This window comes from Aplysia californica, unplaced genomic scaffold, assembly GCF_000002075.1.
Source record: "Aplysia californica isolate F4 #8 unplaced genomic scaffold, AplCal3.0 scaffold00011, whole genome shotgun sequence".
Lineage (NCBI taxonomy): Eukaryota > Metazoa > Mollusca > Gastropoda > Aplysiida > Aplysiidae > Aplysia > Aplysia californica.
The window spans coordinates 527714-551165 of record NW_004797281.1 but is presented as its reverse complement, the minus strand read 5'-3'; the positions used below and the strand labels follow the sequence as shown (position 1 = coordinate 551165).

Sequence of the window (23452 nt, the reverse complement as noted above, 5' to 3'; positions counted from 1 at the left end):
TCTTGCAGTATAAGTTTTTTCAGTTATATTGCAGGAATAGAAACATTGATTTGTGTCATAGATCTGAGCTAAGTTTTACAATAATTAATGACAACAATTCAGCGTTGTCTCCCTTGTCCGGAAAAGCTTCCACCTTCCTCACTCAACAACTCCTTTGAGGTGTAGTCTCAGTATTTTTGTTCTCATTTTATTGTGTCAAGTGTTCATTATTTGTGTATGTTACATTTTATGTTTCTTTTCAAGATGGGATTTAATTATGATCTGTTCTTACCCATTAAAACACAACATAATGTGTCAGACTATATCGATTGGCCACCTCTATTCGAGAATAACCCAATCGGATCCGTAACCCAATATAGCGGATAGTATAGCGAGTGAGAATATCCCATGGACCCATGTCTCGCTATTCCGCCCCCTTCCCCCCTTTGGTGTGAATAGCTCCAACTCTCCCCTGACCTCTCGCAGGCCGATAAAATCACCTATGCCCTTGGTGGCTTACTGCATGTGGTTTGGAATGAATAATAATACGAAGTGACTATTCGGACTCGAGTCCGAATATGAAAAAATGTTATTCGGACTCTGATTCTTGTCCAGCATGACATGACTTCCGACTTCCTGTGACTCGTGACTCCGGCTTCCTGTCCTGCCTCACTCGTGACTCGCCTCAGGCTGGGTAGAGTCCGGGATCCCTTCGGGCAAAATCATCAAATGGCGTTTACCCGTTTTGTGCAGGAGCCGAGTTTTTATCTTATGATGAATTTGAGGCCGGCCTGAAAAGTTAAAGTGCTTCTAATAAATGTTTATTTGTCAAGAGGTCATCAGAAGCAATTAAAGATGGCTCATTAGCGTGTGTCAGGGTCGGATGGGCGGCCTGCACACGTGTGGCTGTGTGCGTGTCGGGGGAGGGGGGGGGCACTATCGGTCCAGGCGTTGAACGTCGCATAAGCGTCAGTCTTGTTTCCCCCAGTAATGATCATTATTACAATATGCTAGTCTTGACGTAGATCTACGTAATGAATTGTGCGCTGGTCTATGGAATCAAAAGTTGCCGTATGCTCAGCTCTGCACAGCAACACAACTTTTTCTTGGTAAACAATCGAGATGACACAGGCTCGTGTATTTGAACGAATCGGTCTTTTTTTTTTTACACAGCTCATAATATGTAGGTGCCAGGTGGTCTGCTAATCTTCAATTTTACCCTTTTCTACAACAAAGAAAGTGGGAAACATGGGGGGTGGGGGGGCGTATCAATGACGCGGCGGACATCGGATCAGCAGAAAAGGTGTGGGGGAAACTAAAAAATGGCGGAAAATTGGAAGCACTGAACGTTAGATCTATAGAACGAAGACACTTCCTTTTTTCCGGACCCGAGTCCGAATAACATTTTTTCATATTCGGACTCGAGTATGAATTTTTTTTATTCGGACTCGAGTCCGAATATGAAAAAATTTTATTCGGACTTGAGTCCGAATAAAGACGGCCATAATAATAAGGAAGTGACTCTTTCTCAGAACTCACGGAAAAATAAAGTTGAACTCTATTTCTCCGAACGGTTTCTGACCTAGAGTTTTTTTGGTTATTTGCGAGATTTAGACGTCATCCTTTCATTCTGCCATTCTGCGAAGACTGGGAGGAAGCATTTTTTGCATCGAATTCAATTTCTAGAGCTAGAAGATTTTTAAATGTCTGAATATTCACATACTTCAGTTGTGGTTTGGGCAACGTTCCCTGACTATACTTCATTTGAAAATACCTTCAAAAGGTACCTCGAGAAAACAAGACATACTGCTCAACCTTTGGCAGTAACCTATTTTGCATTTAGTTACCCAGCAAAGCCTTACACACACACTGACACGCACACGGGCCACTCCTTTCTCTTATTACATGTATCAAAATCTCGAGAACGGAAACCGTTCCGAGAAATAAAGTTGAAGTTTATTTCCCCGAACGTTCGGAGAAATAGAGCCGGCCTAATAACATTGTAAAAACATTTTTTGCCTCTCCAGTAAAAAAAGGGAGGCTCACTACCGACTCTGAGCGAGATGTGGGACCAGCCGCCGGCCGGACCATTAGTTGTTTACACTACATAACTGTTGCGACGACAGGCCTCTCTGCCTGCACACACTATCAAGGAACAGAGAGCGTGTGTACAAATGTAATGAGACACAAGCACGGGACTATTAAAATTTAATATATACTCTTTCATGACGGTTGAAGGGTTGTAAATTATGATCAGACCAAAGGGGTGAGGGCGTTAAATCGTGTTAAATAGTTTTTAATAACTATTCAAGCAGTCCAAGCTTTTTTCTTCACTTTCTTTTTTTTTCTTCTATTTTTCTTCTTTTTTTTTTCTTGCCTCTTCTTCTTGAACATTTGGAGTTTGGAGCCAAAAAAAAGAGCCAGAGAGCAAAATTACATTCTCCGGCCCAAACGCGATACACGTAATAAGAGCCAAATTTCTGGGAATTTTCTTCAATTTTGACAGCCCTGACTGTGACTAGATCTAGATCTAGGCCTATGTTCTATTTGGACACCATCACCAACACGTTCTGTGGAGCATTAGCCCTGGTAACCTCAGCCCTGATCCCTCTTGGGTCATTTTCGATTTAAACAATGGAGAGAGTGAGAATAGCGAGACATAGGTTATTCTCACCTGGGATTTGTTGATCTAGATTTGTAGGCCTAAACCCTTTTTTAGCTATCCTGAAAGTAGTCGAGAACTTCCAGGGCAAAACAAAATGGCGACCCGCGTAGTTGAGCTCGATTCGAAAAGTGAAATAGCCATAGCATCTTTGAAGAGGACCAAATTAGTTTACTTTTCACCTATACATCATTTTTTTTTTCTTTTTTTTTTTCAATTTGATCATCCACACTGATAGACAGTATTCAGAAATTCGGAACAGGTCTTGTTTCACACCGGATGAAAATAGCCAACACTGTCAGGTCTCACCCCGGGTGAGAGGTCGATCGTATTTTTATTCTCACCCGGGGTGAAAATAGCCACTTCCTTTTAGCTATCCTGAAAGTAGTGGAAGTTGTTGTCAGCTGAAGTGTTTTAGTAGAGCTCTAGATGATGTCTTTTACTTTAGCCTTTTATAGTAATGAGTCAGCAATGAAATGTCAATCATAGTCAATTATAGTTGTGACTTTTTGCGTGGTTGTCTTCAGTGTTTTTGTTCGTCATGCATGTTCCATTTCAGTCGAACAGTATGCAACTGTTTCTTTTTCACAGTGTAGGAGGGTCAGTCAGGGAGTACGCCTGCCTCTAGATTCTATTAAATTTACATAACTAGAGAATTACCAGGGAGGCCACTTTTCCGCTTTTTTTCCGGTATTTTGATCCTGATCCGCTATTCCGTTATTGAGATCGAGATAGAATCTATAGTTTTTTAAAAATCCACACACACCCGACAACTTGCGCCAAATGTTCAAATTTTTACGGAAAAACGGAGACTTCGCCATAAGTTCAAATAACGGGGAGAAAAAAAGTCGAGAAATCACACGCCGGGCTGCCGGGATTTCAGCTAATTAAAAAAAAGTTGAGCAGCATCCCTGAATTACGTCACCATGTATTACCGATGTAGAAGTTAGGCTAACTTACTTGAGCACTAGCAGGCTTAAAACAGTGTCAACACCATAATCATAGCAGATAGCACCCTATACTTGTGTTGTACTGTAGCTTAGCAAATTAATCATGAATCATAAAATAGGCCTTGTTTTATTAAATAATGATCTGATTTATTAAAAATTTCAGCTAGAGGGAGTAACTGAAAATGTTAACGGCTAGAGGTAAGACTGTTTTGGGGAGTACAGATTTACAGGGGCATAATATCATTTTTTAAATCTATATGTAGGCCTGTAAACCACCTTGCTGGCACTGGTAAGGAGAGGGAGGGGAGGAGACAGATCCACATCATCCCAATTTTAAAGGTGCAACACATACTGATCATGAAATAACACAACATTCCCAGCTCAGTTCTTGAGCTCAGATTCAGATATGTTGAATTAAAATTTTATATAAATCTTTCTCTTCCTTTACAGGTAATAGAAAAGAGGGACTTGAAAGATGTTTTCAGTGGATCTATTACATGTTTTCCATCTTTTGGACTGACACTTCTATGCAGTTAACGTAGAACTCTGTTTAAAAGACTTTTCATTTTTAAATGAAATCAAAAGTTTTAAATTCAAGTATTTACCTTAGATGTTCCACCTCTTTGGCATCGATCAAATTTTCAAATAGCTTTTCCTTGTTTCTGAAGTGAGGTGAAATTTGATCAAGTCAGTTCAACGAGCCTCCCAGAAAGGTTTACTCGACACAACCCTTTGTCAAGTGTGGTCGTAAATTTGAAATTCATTGCCTAGAAAAGATTGTCAGCACGGCATCATCATGTCGGAAAGGATGGACTCTGTGGAGTCCATGGATGACGTGGATCACCTGTGCGAGGAGATGGATGGCCTCACGGAAATGACTGACCTTGATGATATCCCCACGGCACTCATTATTACAAACATTGACTCCAACATATTTGAAGATGCACACACACAGGTTGGTTGCTGTATCTTGCCTTGCGGTCAGGTACCAGCTCTATATTTTGTTGTTTAGAGTGAGCCTAGCCTAGTACTAGTATCTTGTGACAAACTGAACCTCTCTTTTGTCTTACGATAGCTGTAGTCATGATACTCCTTTTTTTTTAAATTTAAAAATGATAATATATGTATTATAATGCATTCGGAACAAAAATTTGTTTGACTTGTATAAATTATTTCTGAGCACACTCCTCTGTACTTAAGTTTCAGTAACAGTCTTATAATGGCACTCTCAACACAAATTGAAATAGATCATATATAATTAGTACAGAAAATTGAAGTGTTGCCAGAGAGTAACATGCAAGGAAAAGGAGGAGAGATAAAGACAATATATGTTTCTTGAGAAAAAAAAAAGAAGGAGCAAATGACACGAGAGCACCCGCCCACCGCCCACCTAATGTAGTTTCCTTTGATCGATCAATAACATTGCTCATTTGTAAATAAGGTAAAGAAAAAGTCTTATATTATAAGTTTTGCTCTCCACGTGGCACTTTGCGCAAACAGTTTAGAGACGGTAGTTAGTTTAACAATGGCCTTCTTCTTTTTCAGGAGATGTTTGAACACGTTTTCCGAGACCTGGACAAGGATGTCAGTTTCATCTACTTAAGAAATTTTCGGAGGGCAAGGGTCCAGTTCTCCTCCTCTGATTTTGCTGCTATAGCACGTATCAGATATGATGGAGTAGCCATCTGTGGGTCCACCATTAGATGCTTCTTTTTGAAGGTATTTCCTGCGGATCTGAATTATTTATAGAAAATGAATAAATCAAGATCTTTATTCTTATTGTCAGTGTCCTCTGTAAACCAGTGTCTTGCTTATTAGTAAGAAAGCACTGAAAATAACTTTTCTGGCCAATTTATAGATCACATTGGGTTTTTGGCAACAATGTATACTCATGATAAAATAGGCTGAAGAAACAGCTTTCTAAGTCACATGCCTGGCTTTTTACTTGCATACATAGTTTCTATTGAGAAGTTTAAATTGATGCACAGGTATCTGTGTGTAGAAATCTAAGTGTAATAAGGAAAGTAATAAAATGTTGATAGCATCTTGATAGCACACATACCTGAGCTTGTACTGATAAAAATCTAGCAGTTGATCTTGGGAGCTCAGCTGTATGCAGGGCTTCCCACCATTACAAATTTTGGGGGGATTGTTACAATTTTTAGAATAATTTAACATAATAAGATTATAACTCCTTTGATTCTAATTTTGTTTATATTTCTTCGACGTTTGGGGGCCCCAACCAATCCACACAGGAAGAAAAACAATCAAACCCTGACAGCTATGTCACTTGTAACTGTCTAACTTTATAACTCTCTTACTCTTAGCTTAAAGACCTCGTGGCCACCTATTACCACTTTGCCATCAGAATAACATTTTTGTTTAAGCAAAGCCAGGAGTATGACAAACATTATTTGGATTGAATGTTAAAAGTTTTTGCACTTTAGGTCTGTGTGACGGGGACCCAGGTTCTAAGCCAGTGAGAAAATGTTTTTTAAACGGGTCATTATTTGATACGAATCAGATGTGGCACCCAGCATGATTTGCAGCAATGCACAATCAGGGTCAAAAGTTTGTGATGCGTACCATTTCTTTTGTTGTTACAAGAGTGAAGCTGACAGCTAGTAACTACCCCCTCCTCCCCCCCTTTTTTTAAAAATCGAAATTCGACCAAACTTACTAAGACACACAGAGACCTTTTTCATCACCTCTTTTTGTCAGTGAAAATTAATGTCATGTTGTCATACATAAAGTTGATAAAGCCTCTTCGTCCGTCTCCTTTGAGGTCCCTGAACCTACATGACCTATACACAGAGCTGCCCACTCACCAGTACCTGTTTATAAAATCAGCAGTAAAAATATTAGTAATATTGGCATCCATGTTTCTCGTTTTTAAGTCAGATTAATCTTTTTTTCATCAAACTTATGTAGTTTAACTCTGATGACCTGTCTTTGCCTGAAGGTTCACCAGCCAAGTACAGACAACACCCACTTACAGCCTCCCCAGCCCCAGCGCATGTTCCTCATCTCCCCACCCGCCTCACCACCCGTGGGCTGGGAGCCTATACCTGAGTCGGAACCCGTTATCAATTATGATTTACTACACGCAATTGCGAGGCTTAATCCAGGTGAGCTATTAAGACTTTGAAATGAAGGTTTCTTGCTTATATCTATGTGAGTTAACTCTTTCCTTACCAAGCCAGGGGTTTTTTTTGTGTGTTATTTTCTGACTCTCATGAGTAATAGTATTACATTTTCTGCAATGTATTTTTTTTTTCTTTTTTTCTTTTAAATGAGAGACTGAATTGTGTTTATGTCTTTACCGATGAGAGTCAGAAAATAACCCCCCAAAAATCGTGGCTTGGTTAGGAAAGAGTTAAGTCACACAGAAATAAATAAGACACCTTCATTTCAAAGGTACTACAGTAATGTCCACGGATCTGGAACACGAAAATCTCCTAAATCTCAAACACTATTTCCAATCACCGACAAATTCAAGTTACCCGTGTCTGACTGCATTTTTTTTTCTTTTTTTCTTTCTTTTTTTTTTCTTTTTTTTTTTTTTAAATTTAAAGAACTTCAAGTGTTTTTATCAAAATGCAGGGAAATGAATTTCAGACAGTTCATAGAAAAAAAGTACTCTGAACATAGATAATAATAGTATGTGTGAGTCTACCCTTAATGTCTCACTGCTTTGGACTTTATAAGTTATTTTTGTCGAGTTTCGTTTTACAGAGTCTGCATAATTATGCCTTCATTTTGGTGCTCAAGCTCTGGTGTTTGAGATGTTAATTATCTGTTTTTATGAAATTACAGTCGAACCTGCTCTAATAGCCACCTGTCCAAAACAATCACCTGAACAAACAACCACTTCCATTCCCCGTCCCCCTCCCTTCTTGGTTTTTTATTTTCCTATGTTGTCATGACTCTGCTCAAGACTTTCATCCTGTCTAAACAGCCACTTTTCTCCTTGACAATAGATGAATGTCTTGGACAGTTTGGACTGTAATTAAATTCTGGCTTGTGGTTGGTTGGAGGGTGCTCTGGTGTGGTTTGCTCTTTCTTTCCTCCCAAACCTCTATGGTCTTTATAAATCTCTCCTACTTCTTTTCTTTGTATGTTACTCTCTGTCTAGTAACACCAATTATCTTCACCACATATTTAATCCATTTGTGTTGCAAGTGCAGTAAAACTATTATGAAAATTAAAACTGAATTTTGTCTGACCAATCATTTTGCGGCAGGTGAAACACACGAGGTGCACCCACCGTCAGGAGAGGCTCCGGCCATTGTTGTCCACCTATGTGAGGATCCCGAAGGGACTCAACCAGAGTTCAAACCCCAGATCATACAGACCAAGAGGCCCCCTCAGATGGGCCCCAGATGAGCAGGATTAGGGGAAGGTCCTTCTCCTCCTCTTCCTATTCCTCCTCCGCCTCCTCCTACCCCTCCTCCTCCACTTCTTCGTCCATCTCCTCCACCTCCTCCTTCTCTTCATCCTCCTCCTTCTCCTCTTCATCCTCCTCCTCTTCCTCCTCCTCATCCTCCACTTTTCCCTACATAACCTTCAGATCTAAGACACTGTCCCATCCTATTATTGTGAGATGGACAGGTTGAAATGAAGTGCTCATCATAGCATATGTGGCTAGTGTGTGGGCGATTCCATTGATTTATCTTATTCCTGTGTCATGTGGTGACTATACTTTTATGTCAAAAGTTTATTTATAACTTTTTATTTTGTGACATGCGTCATGGGAACTTGCAATTGACAATCATGTCTCCATGAAAGTTTGATCTTCATGAGAAGGGCAGTACCAAAGAGTAAATTGTACTTTGCTGTTGGCTGTCTTAGGCCTACAAGTGCACATTCATAAATGTAATGGGTTTGTTTTTACATCATATGATGATTGGTGAGGGGTTGTAGAATTGCTTTTTTGTGTTTGTTCGTAACAAATCATAATTAAATCATAATTTCATGCCACGATGTGGTGTTTGAAATTTGAAATCTACGTATCTGCTTTGCACAAAACATTAATCAGTTCCATTTTTGCAGTTGAAAACAAAGATTGAGATTTCTTTGCTGGTTGATGGGAAATCATCGAATGATAATTAGGATTATATGCACCAGCATTGTGTCCTCAAAGAGTGAAGGTAGAAAAGAAAAGACCACGAGTATGGAAGGTTATGAGTATGAGGGCCAATTCAAAATAATCAGATCCGAGAGAGAAAGACGAACAAAATACAAAAATCAAGTAGAAATATACAATTGATTAAAACCAGCGGTCTTAACGGCCATAACATTAATACTTTAGACTTTTTTTGTAACCATGAGTGCATATCTGGAGGTTTCGTTTTGATTTGGGTGTATAAGCATTAAAAAAGAATTGTTTTTCCATGAAAAGAGAAGGAACAAGGAGGTTTCACTGAGAAAAAGTTTACTCTTGCAAATTTGTTTCTGGTGAGTTCTCTTGCTTTCAATCATTGCTTGATACCAAGTTTTGTGAGCACTGCACTATTTAGCAAAAGTGTGAATGGTTTTCTGCTAGAGACTTTTTTGTAAGGGAAGAAGAGGGAGAGAATGTGTCACTTTTTCCAGCAGATATTAATCATGCCCTTTTTAATTCCATCGTTTTTGAGTTCAAAGGATACATTGTGCTGCTCCTCGAGATTTCATCCATGCTCATGCTTTCTCATGTTCTGGCTTTGAGTGTAGCTTTAAAGAAGAAAAAAAAGCTTGAATCAGTTTATTTGTTTAGTTTTGTAAATTGCAACAAAAGTTTTCTATTATATATTAGAAATATATAATTGTTTCATGTTTATTGGTATAGGCAGTCAATCGGATAATTCATGGAAACGATGAACCGGACAATGCTTGGTTTTGATATAGAATAGTGGTGCCTGAAAACCCAAAGTAAGTATTGTATTGTGCTGTGTGTGGATTTGGATCCCACTGAGTATGGACTTGATGGGTCGCTTTGCCAGTGGCAAAAATGCCAGCAGTTGATCTCCTGGAGAGAATATTATTGAGCGATTTTGTTTTTGAAAAAGGGTGTATTGTGCGTGTGTGTGTGTGTAGTACAGTAAGTTAAAAATATGTTTTTTGATTGAATGCACCCGCGCCCCCTTTCCACCCCACTTTTTTTCCGTTGTTGTGTATGAGTTTTATGGCGCTCGCAACTGCATAAGGTCATATGAGCGCGCACTTTTTTTCCGTACGGCATATCGATGCCAATGCCCATGGAGTACTGCACTATTGGTATTGTTTTGAAAATAAATTTGCTGAAGACCGGTGTCTGTGGTGTAGTAATGGTTAGGCGCTTGGCTATCACTGTCACGTGCAGGAGGACTTAGTTTGATTCAGGGTGGGTAGAAATTTTTATTTTTTTTCAAGTGTCTCGGTCTTTCTGCTAGAATGTTATATTCCTTTCAGCTCGGATTGGTCCCTACACAGGCAGGGTGGGAAACCTGCCTCCTAAATGATCTAATTTGTGTCGATAAGGGCATTCGTACAACTACAAACACTTAACATTTTTTAAAATACCCAGTATGTTATGTTTCCTGGAGGATGTTAAAGCTCCTGACATGTACGTTGTGCTCTCGTGCACTGCATCTGACTTTTCCTTTGAGTTCTGGATTACTGTAACTATTTTCTTTATATCATGGACAGTTGGTTAGCTCAGTTGGTATTATGCTTCTTGCTGAACTACAGAGTAGGTCGCCCTGTTTTGAATCCGAGATTTCTTGAACTCTGGTCATTTTCTGGAGTTTTCTCTCAACCCGTTAGGCTCAGTCCTATCAGAGACAGGTGTTAAATTCTGTGATCCCGGCTTATAAATAATCCAGTAGTGTTGAAAAGGGTGTTGTTAAACCTATACATTTACAATGGATGGTTGTCGGAATGTTGTCTTTTTTGGGGGGGTCTGTTCGCGTGAGAATGACAATGGGTCCCTTCCCCCAGTAGGCAACATAGTTTAGTTTGCAGAGTGAGGCTTCTCAGATCAGCAAACAAGCCTCTTATACATGTACATATATAATATGTATCTCTGTTGTGGCCATTATGTTTTGCTTGCCTGATTAGATGTGCGTACAGTAAATCATTATTTTAAAAAATTTTCCTTTTTCACATTTAACGTGTGTGATATTACTGATAACATCATTGATGTTTGAGGTTGGTTTTGTAATTTTGTTTGAAGTGCTTTTAAAAGCTTTTGAATCATACCTTTTTATTCACTAGTTTTGTAGTGATATTCTTTTCTAACTTATTTTTCTCATCTTATGTGCAATGTGTACTAAATTAAGGTGACATTTTCCTTTGAATTCAATAGAAAATATGAACTCAGGATATAACAATGTTGACTGAAGGCTTCTCCTGGAGAGAATAATGAATGAATGACTTTGTTCTGGGAAAAAAATATCTGGTGCAAAAGCTACAAATGTAATGTGTATTCGTTTCGATTGTTTTTGTCTGCCCCCCCCCCCCCCCCCCCCCGTTTTTTTTTTTTCCCCCCCCCCCCCCCCCCCCCCCCCCGCCCATCCCACACAGCCCTTTACCCCCTATCCGTACGTCGTTTTTTACTATCGTATCCATGCGACGTGGGGAACTCTGTGCCACCACTTTCCAAAGAGGAATTTTACTCATTTATCCGATCCGTACGCTTTGCATAGCAGTCTGTCAAAATGATTTTTTGAGAAATACACCGAAAGTTTCAAAGATGTCTTTGCACTAGAAGTATTGTAAAATGTTAAGGAAACAACCCCGGGGGTACAAATGACCCCAGGGCGTATGGATAGGGTTAAAGGCGTAAATGCCCATGGCATATTGCATTATTGTTTTGAAAAAATGTTTGCTTCCTGAAGGAAGTGGTTGTTTGTATTAATTGTATGAAAGATTTTTACTCATGCGTGATGGAAGTCGTGTCTGGAATAAGTGGAAGATGCTTACCTGTCATAACAGCTGGTCTGAATCTGTGTTATGGTATCATCTAAAGCATATCTAATAATATGGCCTCTTAGATACCTATTCACATTCACAAATGCGCAGTTTGATATACACCCACATTATGAATCTCCTTGACAACTATTCTTAAATGTGGCCAGGTATTGTGATTTTTTTCCATAAATGTTGTGCTTGTCCGTTGCTTTTTCCAGTTTTGATATTTGGACACAGAAAATGATTCCTTATAATGTATACAGTGGAAACCATATATAACAGGCCCGGTAATAACACGGATCTAGTAATAACAGGGATTTTTGAAATCCCTGCTTTTTTCCTACTCTTTGTCTCTATTAATAAAAGTTATCAGCTATGACAGGACCTCAAAGGAGCCCAACCGGTTATAGCAGGGACAAAGGCTCGTTAACAATGTGTAAAAAGTAAGAGAGAAAAAGAGAGAGCGAGAAAGTAACAAGTAGCAAGCCCACGCAAGCCACGCCACTGCAAACTCATGCAGCGGGTGAAGCAAGAGAGGGCTGCGTTGTGCTGCAGACTTCAATCTAGCCCTAAGCCTAGCTGGATTAGTCCGCAAATGCTTAAAATTCCCTTGCATTTTTTATTTAACAGGGATCTGATATAACAGGACTTTTTCTCTGGTCCCACCATCCCTGTTATATCAGGTTTCCACTCTAAATGCCTAGTGGTCTGTTCAAGGCCAAAAAGAATTGCACATTACTCTCTTTATGTGGATGCTTTGGACAAACAAACAAAAACAAGAGAATATTTGTAACATGTCAAACGCCTGAACATGTGTGTACATTTCATTAAATATTGTGATATGTACCAGCTAGTTATCGTTATGTTTGTCTTTTTTTTTTGCCTCTGCTTGTTTCGCGTTTTCGTTAGTCTGTAAACAAAAGCTGCTGTCGATGGTGATGTTGAAGTTGAAGACGATAAGTTGGAGGTTGGTGAGTGCTCTGGTGTGGTTTGCTCCTTTTTTCCTATCAAACATCTATCGTCCTTATTTCTCTTCCTTCTTTTTTGTGTAAGTTAAATCTGTTCTGCGGCACTTGTATGACCTTACTGTGTTGCAATGCAAGCGCCGCAAAATTCTTACCAAAAAAAAGACAATAATTATGTGAGGCATCGTGGTGAAAACAGGCACTTACCAATATGATGAAATCAAAGAAACCAGCTTTTTTTCCGCCCATCTAGATTTAGCAGTTTTTATCGAATTTTTTTAAAGTTTTGGCTCGACACCTTTTGATGTCCATTTAAAAACACATTTCTGGGTGGATTTCACTGGAAAAAGTTGATGGAAGGCACAAAAAAATGTAAACCTGCAGTTTCCAAGGACTCTCAACCTGTGGAAGTCGCTGAACTTTGGCGCGCATTTCCTCGCTACATGGAAATTTTACCTCTGAAACCAGGCAACCCCCACCTCTTTCTATCACAATTCTTCTATTCATGATAAATGAGTGTTCCTTTCATCAAAAACAAAACAAATGAAAAAGCTTTAAGATATCAATACATGTGTAATTGCACGTGCCCAAAAAATTGATGAGCGCATGATTCCATTGCTTCTTGACTTCTTGACACATTTAGGAATAAGGATTACTTTCATTGCTTTGAGTTTAATTTTGTGCAGCTGTTGTTGTCATTTTTGTGGGTGCTTGGCATGTGCTCTAATGTGGTTTGCTCCTTCTTTCCTATCAAATAAATCTATCATCCTTGTCTCCCCTGCTTCTTTTCTTTATAAATAAATCTCTCATAACACCTCTAATCTTTTTCACTCATATGACGTATTTACTATTTGTGTTGAATGTAATGTAAAACTTCTACTATCTTTCCTTCTGCTGCTGCCTCCGTAGCCTTCTGCTCTTTGTCCGCTTGCTAAAAAAAAGGGGAGTTGATGTACAGTGGAACTCAGATTGAACAAAAGGAGACAGATTTTTCTCTTTTTTAATATTATTTTTATTATTATTCATCTAAATCAACAAATTAACTCAGATTCAATTAACGCATTACATGTATAAATAAAGTGAACTCAGATTCAACCAAGTCGCCACAAACCTTATTTCCTCTAAGAGACCATCAATCGCACTTGCCCCGTGGGTCGTTACACTTAGGTTACACTTCGCTTAGTAGCCTATCCTATTGTGTGCGTCTTTTTCTTATTAATCGTAGGTGTCCGATCAGATTTATAAGCCTTCTTTCACACCAACACGAGCGTAGTAACACATGATGTGTCCTGCTAGGGTCAAGAGAGGTCGGCCAGTTGGCTGTTAGTGTATGTGTGTCTGAGGGTATTTCGGGGGGGGGGCATTAACCGTTTCGGGCGGGAGTGGAAAGTCGGCAGAGATACAGACGCGTCACAATCATATCCACCCCCTCCCCACGAGCTGCTGGGCAATGAAAGACTAGTCTAGACATAATGTAAATCTACGAAATGGATTGTGCGCTGCTCTTTGAAAGCAAACGATACCGTATATTTATTAATACTAAGCCCTACATTGTGACGCAACTTGTTGCTCACAGTGCTGTAAGGAACACTCGGATTCAACGAAATCGAAGGTTAGGTCCGTCGACTTTGTATATCCGAGTTTCATTGTAGTACAAATGTAGTAGCAGTAGTATCAGTGGTAGTAGTAGTAGTAATAGTACCAGTAGTAGCAGTAGTAGTACGAGTACTACTAGTAGTACAAGTACTGCTGCTGCTGTTGCTAATACTACTACTATGTCGACTACTACTACTATTTCTACTACTTTGCTGTTGCTACTGCTACTGCTTCTGCTGTTCATGGGGAAGCTCCGTTGGCTCAAAAGTGAAATCATGCTGGACTACCGAGGGCACAGCGCAAATTTAAACCCCCAACCCCGTGCGCTCATATTATGACCTTACGAAGTTGAGAGCGCCGTAAACACTAACCAAGTGGGTGGTTGGCGGGTGCTCTGGTGTGGTTTGCTTCTTCTTTCCATTCAAACATCTATCGTCCTTTTCTCTCCTTTTTGGGGGGGAGTTTGTTACACTCTTGTAACACCTCTAATCTTCGGCACTTATATGACCTTATTGTGTTGCAAGTGCCGTAAAACTCTTACTAAAACTAAAAAAACACTAACCGAAACAAAAAGGGGGGGGGGGGGGACCGAGTATTTTGAACTTGATTTGTTTTGTGGAGTTTTACGGCTCTGAAGCGAATCCACTTGGCTCTTACTATCGAAGATGGACATTAGATTTAGAGATCTTGCCTTTTTAATACATGTACATTGTCGTAACATTGTGAAAGGGGCGCTGAACCCATCCATTTACTTGCTTTACATAACAGGATTATTTAAGTATGGTTATCTCCCTGCACATTTCTGGTGTTTAAATCTACCTGTCCCCGCGGTTTTATGCACACACAAAAAAAAATTCTGAAATTATGCAAACAGAGCCCAAAAATGTGAAATTATGCGATTCCACGAACAATGTTACAAGATATCTTCCAGATACCCCTATAATTTTCGAGTAAAGCACATTTCATTCTGACACGCTTAGTGAAATTGACAACCACTCGTTGACAGTGCTCGGGGGAATCTCTCTTTGTGCCCTCCGCCTCCATGATGGTTTCTCTCGAGTCGAGGATACTTTCGAAGGTTTTCCCGCACTTCTTGTCTTCCAAACATCCCCGATGATGAAAGTCCAGTGGACTCACGTCCGGATTATTTAGGGTCCAGTTGTGCTCTGTGGACTGACTGTCCTGTAATCAAAATGGTTGCTGACCCAGCCCAGAACGACTCTGGCGTCATGAAGAGCAGCCATATCTTGCTGGAAGAACCGGTTCTTTTTCCTTTTATCATCAACAAATTAAAGTTCAAAGCCCCTCCAGAATTTTGGTAAGATGACAAAGTGTTCGGTCAGAGTTCACCGAATGACGGACCAGCTTAACCTTGTAAAGAGTGCGTTGTTTTTAACAGGCTGGCTGCCGTGTGTTGTTACTCGGCACTTAGAATTCAAATCCTCTTTTTTAGGTTCCGAAACCTTTCAAAATTCGCAGCCCATTACAAAAGGGACCTTTGCCTGGTAAAATTAGGTTTGTTGCAGATATCCATTCCGCATTCTCGATCAAATAATGGACAGGGCGATTTGAGAGAATTTGCTTGCTGATACATAATATAACGCGAAAAAGCAAATTGCACAGGGAAAACTGCATTATCATCTTTCTTTTGTGCAGTATCAAATACGGTTTTGAAAAAAACATAATCCCGATGTATGTTTTAGCTTTTGGGCAGTTTTGATATCAATTGAGTCATAAACAAGAAAGTTATTAACATTTCTTTGAACGAGCCTTTTCTCTGGTCAGTTGGTAGGTGTAAAAACTCCTCATCGTCGTCATCATCATCAAGTGCCAGATCTGCTAAATCTGCTAAAGACATCAACGATCACGGTTCTCCATTCAATCCTAAGCTGGGATGCTCCGAAAAAAAAAGTTACATGATCCTGATCTTTCCCTTTACCCGCCCGTCTAAGGTCTCCGAGTGGGTTGCTTAGGGTGTACTCCTAAGTGTAAAACTCTTAAACTAAAGTGAAAGAAGACATAAAGCCCTATGAGTACAGTGACAAACTGGCATGACTATCTGTGGCCTAACTTAATGGTACTCTGTATACATAATATGTGTCAGCTCTTACAAAGTTTGTCCTGAACTTTGAAATGGAAGCAAAGTCGAGATCTCTGATTCTTTTTAATCAACAAAATGTATCGCGGTAGCAATAACTAAACGGAAGACAAAGGATAATGAAAAGCAAATTTTGTAAAAATCAATTCGAACTCATCTTCTCGTAACTTATATTCTATGCACACGTGGGTTTTTTTTTTTTTTTTTTGTCGTTGTTTTTTTCTCTTTTTTGGGAGGTGGTGTTGTTGTTTTGTTGGGGGTTTTTTTATATGCATGAGTCCTTTCACCACTAAATTAATTGTATTTTGTTGTTATACACTGTTTCTTGGGCGCCAGTGAGACAACGCTTTCACAGAGACTCATTTGTCATCTCTGCTGTACATTTGTATGCTGTCCATGCTTTGGCCATTCAACAAAAACAACCCCCCCCCCAAAAAAAAAAAAACCCAAAAAAAACCCAACAACAATCAAACAAAACACAAACCCTCAAGTATACCATCATAGAGAGGTCACCAAAAGGATTTCATCACCAGACAAATTAATCCAATCTGACTAGATCTCTAGTCATTTCATTGAATTCTAATGTGCTAATTAAAAGTTCTGTTATAGACTTCATAACTTTTGTAAGCTAATAATTTACACTTTTGATCGACCTTAATGTGAGAAATGTTTCATTTAACAGATCTGTAATTAGTTTATTTTATTGAACAAAAGTTTATCCAGCCCGCGCGCGACATTCTTTCAGTTATAAAAGGTCCACTTTTGGTGACCCCGTGGACTGATACATGACTTGGTCATTAACAAATTATGCAAACGACTTACATAAACTGGTTTTTTATTTCGAAGAAGAGGAAAGCTTATGATAATTGTCAAGCACATTAAAAAATTTGTATTCTCAAACGATACCGACACTAACAGAGATGAATTTGCATGTCAGCGCTCTGAACGCTCGCGCACAACACATGTTTACACACACACACACACACACACACACACACACACACACACACACACACACACACACACACACACACACACACACACACACACACAATACACACACACATGCTTAGGCGCTTTCCCAATGCACTTGCACACAGAAAATTTGAGTTCTATCCTAGAGTGGGGAGAAGTTTTATCGAGTATCTCACAGGTCTTTCTACTGGGCTGTTGTCTCCCTCTCATCCTGAGTTGACCCTGATAGACATGGTTAAAGCCCGCCTCCTGAGTAACATAAATTGTGGGGGCGTGAAAGGCCTTCATTTTAAACAAATGAAACACGTCGGCATTTCGACTGATGAAGTTGCATCATCATCATCATCATCATCATCATCATCATCATCATCATCATCATCATCATCATCATCATCATCATCATCATCATCATCATCATCATCATCATCATCATCAAAATAATAATAATAATAATAATAATAATAATAATAATAATAATAATAATAATAATAAATAATATCATTAATAATAATAATAATAATATTTGTATAGCACATATCCCCGTTCGACAGCAGGCTCTGTAACGGTTATTACAAGTACACTCAGAAACTTTATCAGCTTTCTAGGAAGCATGCAGTGGAAGCAGCTGATTAAGCTCTCAAACACTAACATACATGTACTGACAAGATCTTTCACAGCCTATAGCTGGGTACCTTTCACATACAGACCTAAATAAAACATAACGGCTATATATGTAGTAGCCTACTGTCAAAACTCGTCTTTAACTGGAACCTTCTGCTCCTCGGAGATCCATTGAGGCACAATTTCCCTCCAAAGATGGCGGCGAGCTAAGAGCGGGAAGTACTTCACGGTGGGCTGGGGCGAAAAACTGAGATAACTCTCCGAGTCTTCCTCAAAGGGAAGCCACTTCTCCTGACTCTGCCCCGCGGCCATTGACGTTGCTGGGTTTCTAGGAGGGAAACGCAAACAAAAAAAGATTGGTGAGGAGTTAATTTTTTTTTCTTATAGGTGGGGGTGGAGTAGGAAGGAGAAAGAGCGAAACCCGCCCACTTTATTGTCGTTGACTATATTAGCTAAATGCGTCTATTCTTTAATGGTTTGGCTCTTGGTTGAAGTATACAAAAGACATGAATTTGATTCCTGACTGGGGAGGTCTGTTTCATAGAGCAAAATATAATTATGTTTTTTGCAGGGGCGAAGGCTGACTTGTTTGACAGGGTAATCAAAGTGAGATGGGACCAGATAGGGCCTCGAGATATCACACTCACACAAGTCACAAGAATCTTACCGGAGGCGGCAACTCTGAGTTGTGAATGAAAACAAATCCTGAATTCATTTTGTATGCATATTCAACCGCTAAAATAATAGGGACAGTATTTCATTAAATATTTATTCTAAATAACCTTGAATTTAACTTAAGATTTGAATACACGAACACCAAGGAAAGAAGCAGAGATGTCAGTACTACAATGGCAGGTTATACCTGACAGTCAAAACACTTTGGTAGAGAATGCCAATTATTAATTTTTTGTTTCACATTTGGCTGTTTTTGTCTATCTTTTCGCGGCCAGGAGCCAGTGTCATAATCGAGGTCACGATCTGATTATAGGACGTTAAAAAGTCGAGGAAAAAAAAACAAGCACTCGCAGCTGTCAAGATATTATTAGGAGTTAGTCCCCCTCACATCTGTGAGGTAGACTCGACAAGTGTAATAGTTAGCTTACATAATCAGCGCGTGTGGCTGCTTATAACTGTGGTTCGAAAGGGGTGAACAGGGTATATATGGCAATGAAACAGTTTTGACTGCTATGCACATGTTCCCTTCAACTCTATTGGTAGACTCTTCCAGCCTCACTTTAAGCTTACTTAATCAAAGGCTGTGACTGCTTATGGAATGGCCCGATAGGGGCGAACAGGCTATTTCTGTGGCAATGCAACGGTTTTGAAGGTTAGGCATAGTCTATTGTTCATTAGTGATTATGAACGTCTTTTTACATTTAATTTATGAGGTTTACGTCTATGGGTGGATTTGACTGCGACATTGTTTCAAAATTAGGAAGGGAAGCAGTGATTATTTGATTTTATAGACGCTTCGCCACTTTGTTTTTGTCTTTCTGCTGGATGCCCTCACTCCTGAATGGTTGTGAATGGCAAAGGCCTTGTAAATTATCTTAATTAGACCGATGGGGACGTAAATTACATGTACTGGTATTGCATCAATTACAATCAATCGTCTTAATTCATACAAAGTAGTCGAGACCGTTAGAAATTACGTTATACGACAAAGACTGGACTATTTTGAATTGTGGATAGTTTCATGACACATCCTTAAGTCCGAAAGATGATCAACACTCCACCTGATGTATTGCTTTTTAAAAGATGGTGCCGGTCCACTTGACCGTTTTGCGCGAGATTTCTTTTCTATTTGTCAACTTTTTAACCCTAACCATAACCTGACGACGGGTTGTGTTTGGTTTTGGGTTGGGTTTAGGTTTGTGGATTGTAGTAGACTAATCGCTACCTTAGAAGTACAAAGTTGTGATATTTTTGGTCATTCTGAGTTGTTTAAACCATGAGGTCAGAAACCAATGAATGTTATATTATTATATTATTATAATTATGCTCTATCAAAATCGTAAGACTATTCAGAGTCGTTATCAAGATATTCACAGAATTACATTCGAAAAAGCTTGACTTTCTGTTGGTTTCTGTGAAACTCAAAATCTTTTACATCAAACTTCTCAAAACCGGGTACTGAGCAGATAGAATTTTGTTATCCTGGAGTAGGGTAGTACAGTACTGTATTCGACGGTCAAGTGGAACAGTTTCAGGCAGGTTCTGTGGTAGACCTTCATGTAGAACAAACGTCGCGGTAGACCGCCAAGCAAATGGACTGACATAAAAAAGCAACTAAAGACAAACAACCCCCACCCCACCCCAAAAAACAACGACAACAAACAAACAAACAGACCAATAAATCCTCACCCATATTTCACGAAATCGGAAATCAGGCGTATATATTTCTCCTTCAGTTTGACGTCTTCTTCTGTGAAGTTGCGGTCTGTGAAGGGATGATTAAACTCTCTGAGATACTCTCGTGGATGAGTGTCAAACATGTAGGTCAGGTCAAGGCCGTGGGGTGACCCCTCGTGAGATGGCGGTAGGTAGGTGGGCCGATGATCGAAGTACATGAAGTAAGCGTTGCCTCGACTTTCAGTTGTATTTGTTGCTGAAAGCGGGAAGAGGATGAAAGTTAACAGCTTAAGCAATGGCATACCGGACATATTATACTGTACAGGGTAGTTCACTTAAACCGAAATCTGCTAGAGAGTCGGATTTTCTTCGATTTAGGCGTGTGTTATCGTTCAGAGATACTGCTCAAATTCATAACAAAAAATACAGAAGGGATTTTTTTTTTTTTTAATCGAATCACCGCTGTTTTCGGATAAACCGTGTTCGGTTTAAGGGGACTCCACTGTATCATATCGTATTAGCAGAAACCCAAAGGCAATGTTTCGGCACATTTTGAATAAGCATACACGAATCAGAAATAAAAACTTGCATTTTTTATGTTGCCTGCTTTTCCTTTCTTAGCTTCAGATGACAAAAAAACAGAACTGAAAAATCCGTATGAAAGTGGAAATTATGCTTCATCATCATCATCATCATCATCATCATCATCATCATCATCATCATCATCATCACCACCACCACCACCACCACATCTAACGACAACAGCAATATATGGAAATTTCTTTAAATCAGTCAGTTACAAAATACACAACTGCTGTTCGGTCTTCAAGCGTTGTTATTTGGTTGTTGTAGTTGGGTTTTTTTAGATCTGTTTGTTTGTTGTTACTGTTTTCAGACCCACGTTTTAATTCCTTTTTAGCGTGCGTTTCTAAGAACTTGAACATCATTGCGGTGTAAATCTTGTCGGCGAATATGTCATAGATGGGGTTGTAGTTGTGGTGGTCAGGCTGGGAGTACCAGGTCAACAGCTTGTCGCTCGCCCCTGGAGGAATACCCAGCATTCTCGTCACCGACTGGGGGCCAACTTCACCTGGGGATGCCCGAAACGAAATAAACAACAGAAGAAAACCCCACAAAAAATCGCATCAGAAAAAAACAAAATAAAAGCAAAACCCTCCTCGCAAAAACGCAAAGAAATATAATATGTGGTCAGATACTCGGTAAAACTTGGGCCGTTTTGGGACTGAATACAAAGTCTGTTAAGCTTTGAAGACCTCCAAAAGTCTTTTCTACGCCCCTTCAAATTTGTAACATTTTCGAAGATGGGACGTTCAATTTTTTCTGCGTTGCAGGTCACCGTTAGCTCAGTTGGTATAATGATAAGCTGCAATGTGGAACGTCCTTGATTCGGATTCCTAATGTGACATCACGAAACAGAAGCTATTAAATTTGGTTGTGGAGTTTTCAAGCCTCTTCATAGGTACGAACATAGCTCTGTTGTACCTTTAATTTGGAGGTCTTGCCTCATGAGTAGAGCCTACCTACACGATGCTGAAAAGGGGAAGCGAACATACCTGTTTCAAGAATACAACCACCCTTCCGGTTCCTCATCCACAATTGCTTTCCAAGGGTGGAGGAGATTGGGGGGGGGGGGGGGATGGGTGGATTTGACTGCGACATTGTTTCAAAATTAGGAAGGGAAGCAGTGATTATTTGATTTTATAGACGCTTCGCCACTTTGTTTTTGTCTTTCTGCTGGATGCCCTCACTCCTGAATGGTTGTGAATGGCAAAGGCCTTGTAAATTATCTTAATTAGACCGATGGGGACGTAAATTACATGTACTGGTATTGCATCAATTACAATCAATCGTCTTAATTCATACAAAGTAGTCGAGACCGTTAGAAATTACGTTATACGACAAAGACTGGACTATTTTGAATTGTGGATAGTTTCATGACACATCCTTAAGTCCGAAAGATGATCAACACTCCACCTGATGTATTGCTTTTTAAAAGATGGTGCCGGTCCACTTGACCGTTTTGCGCGAGATTTCTTATTGTACTTTGAACTTTTTAACCCTAACCATAACCTGACGACGGGTTGTGTTTGGTTTTGGGTTGGGTTTAGGTTTGTGGATTGTAGTAGACTAATCGCTACCTTAGAAGTACAAAGTTGTGATATTTTTGGTCATTCTGAGTTGTTTAAACCATGAGGTCAGAAACCAATGAATGTTATATTATTATATTATTATAATTATGCTCTATCAAAATCGTAAGACTATTCAGAGTCGTTATCAAGATATTCACAGAATTACATTCGAAAAAGCTTGACTTTCTGTTGGTTTCTGTGAAACTCAAAATCTTTTACATCAAACTTCTCAAAACCGGGTACTGAGCAGATAGAATTTTGTTATCCTGGAGTAGGGTAGTACAGTACTGTATTCGACGGTCAAGTGGAACAGTTTCAGGCAGGTTCTGTGGTAGACCTTCATGTAGAACAAACGTCGCGGTAGACCGCCAAGCAAATGGACTGACATAAAAAAGCAACTAAAGACAAACAACCCCCACCCCACCCCAAAAAACAACGACAACAAACAAACAAACAGACCAATAAATCCTCACCCATATTTCACGAAATCGGAAATCAGGCGTATATATTTCTCCTTCAGTTTGACGTCTTCTTCTGTGAAGTTGCGGTCTGTGAAGGGATGATTAAACTCTCTGAGATACTCTCGTGGATGAGTGTCAAACATGTAGGTCAGGTCAAGGCCGTGGGGTGACCCCTCGTGAGATGGCGGTAGGTAGGTGGGCCGATGATCGAAGTACATGAAGTAAGCGTTGCCTCGACTTTCAGTTGTATTTGTTGCTGAAAGCGGGAAGAGGATGAAAGTTAACAGCTTAAGCAATGGCATACCGGACATATTATACTGTACAGGGTAGTTCACTTAAACCGAAATCTGCTAGAGAGTCGGATTTTCTTCGATTTAGGCGTGTGTTATCGTTCAGAGATACTGCTCAAATTCATAACAAAAAATACAGAAGGGATTTTTTTTTTTTTTAATCGAATCACCGCTGTTTTCGGATAAACCGTGTTCGGTTTAAGGGGACTCCACTGTATCATATCGTATTAGCAGAAACCCAAAGGCAATGTTTCGGCACATTTTGAATAAGCATACACGAATCAGAAATAAAAACTTGCATTTTTTATGTTGCCTGCTTTTCCTTTCTTAGCTTCAGATGACAAAAAAACAGAACTGAAAAATCCGTATGAAAGTGGAAATTATGCTTCATCATCATCATCATCATCATCATCATCATCATCAT

At 39.6% G+C, this 23452-nt stretch overlaps 1 protein-coding gene across 1 annotated transcript; it reads left to right on the top strand.

Annotated features, from left to right (window-relative positions):
- The first annotated feature begins 75 nt into the window (after nucleotides 1–75).
- LOC101845206 (calcipressin-2) lies at nucleotides 76–9550 on the top strand. The gene is made up of 5 exons (XM_005089956.3): nucleotides 76–159; nucleotides 4042–4546; nucleotides 5137–5310; nucleotides 6554–6719; nucleotides 7835–9550. The coding sequence occupies exons 2-5, from the start codon at nucleotides 4388–4390 to the stop codon at nucleotides 7975–7977; spliced, it is 642 nt and encodes a 213-aa protein (XP_005090013.1). The 5' UTR covers nucleotides 76–159; nucleotides 4042–4387; the 3' UTR covers nucleotides 7978–9550.
- Nucleotides 9551–23452: the final 13902 nt, after the last annotated feature.

Coding starts and splice junctions, on each gene's coding strand:
- LOC101845206 (XM_005089956.3), top strand. CDS start 4,388: ATGTCGGAAAGGATGGACTCTGTGGAGTCCATGGATGACGTGGATCAC. Junction 4,547..5,136: donor TTGAAGATGCACACACACAG/GTTGGTTGCTGT, acceptor CTTCTTTTTCAG/GAGATGTTTGAACACGTTTT. Junction 6,720..7,834: donor AATTGCGAGGCTTAATCCAG/GTGAGCTATTAA, acceptor ATTTTGCGGCAG/GTGAAACACACGAGGTGCAC.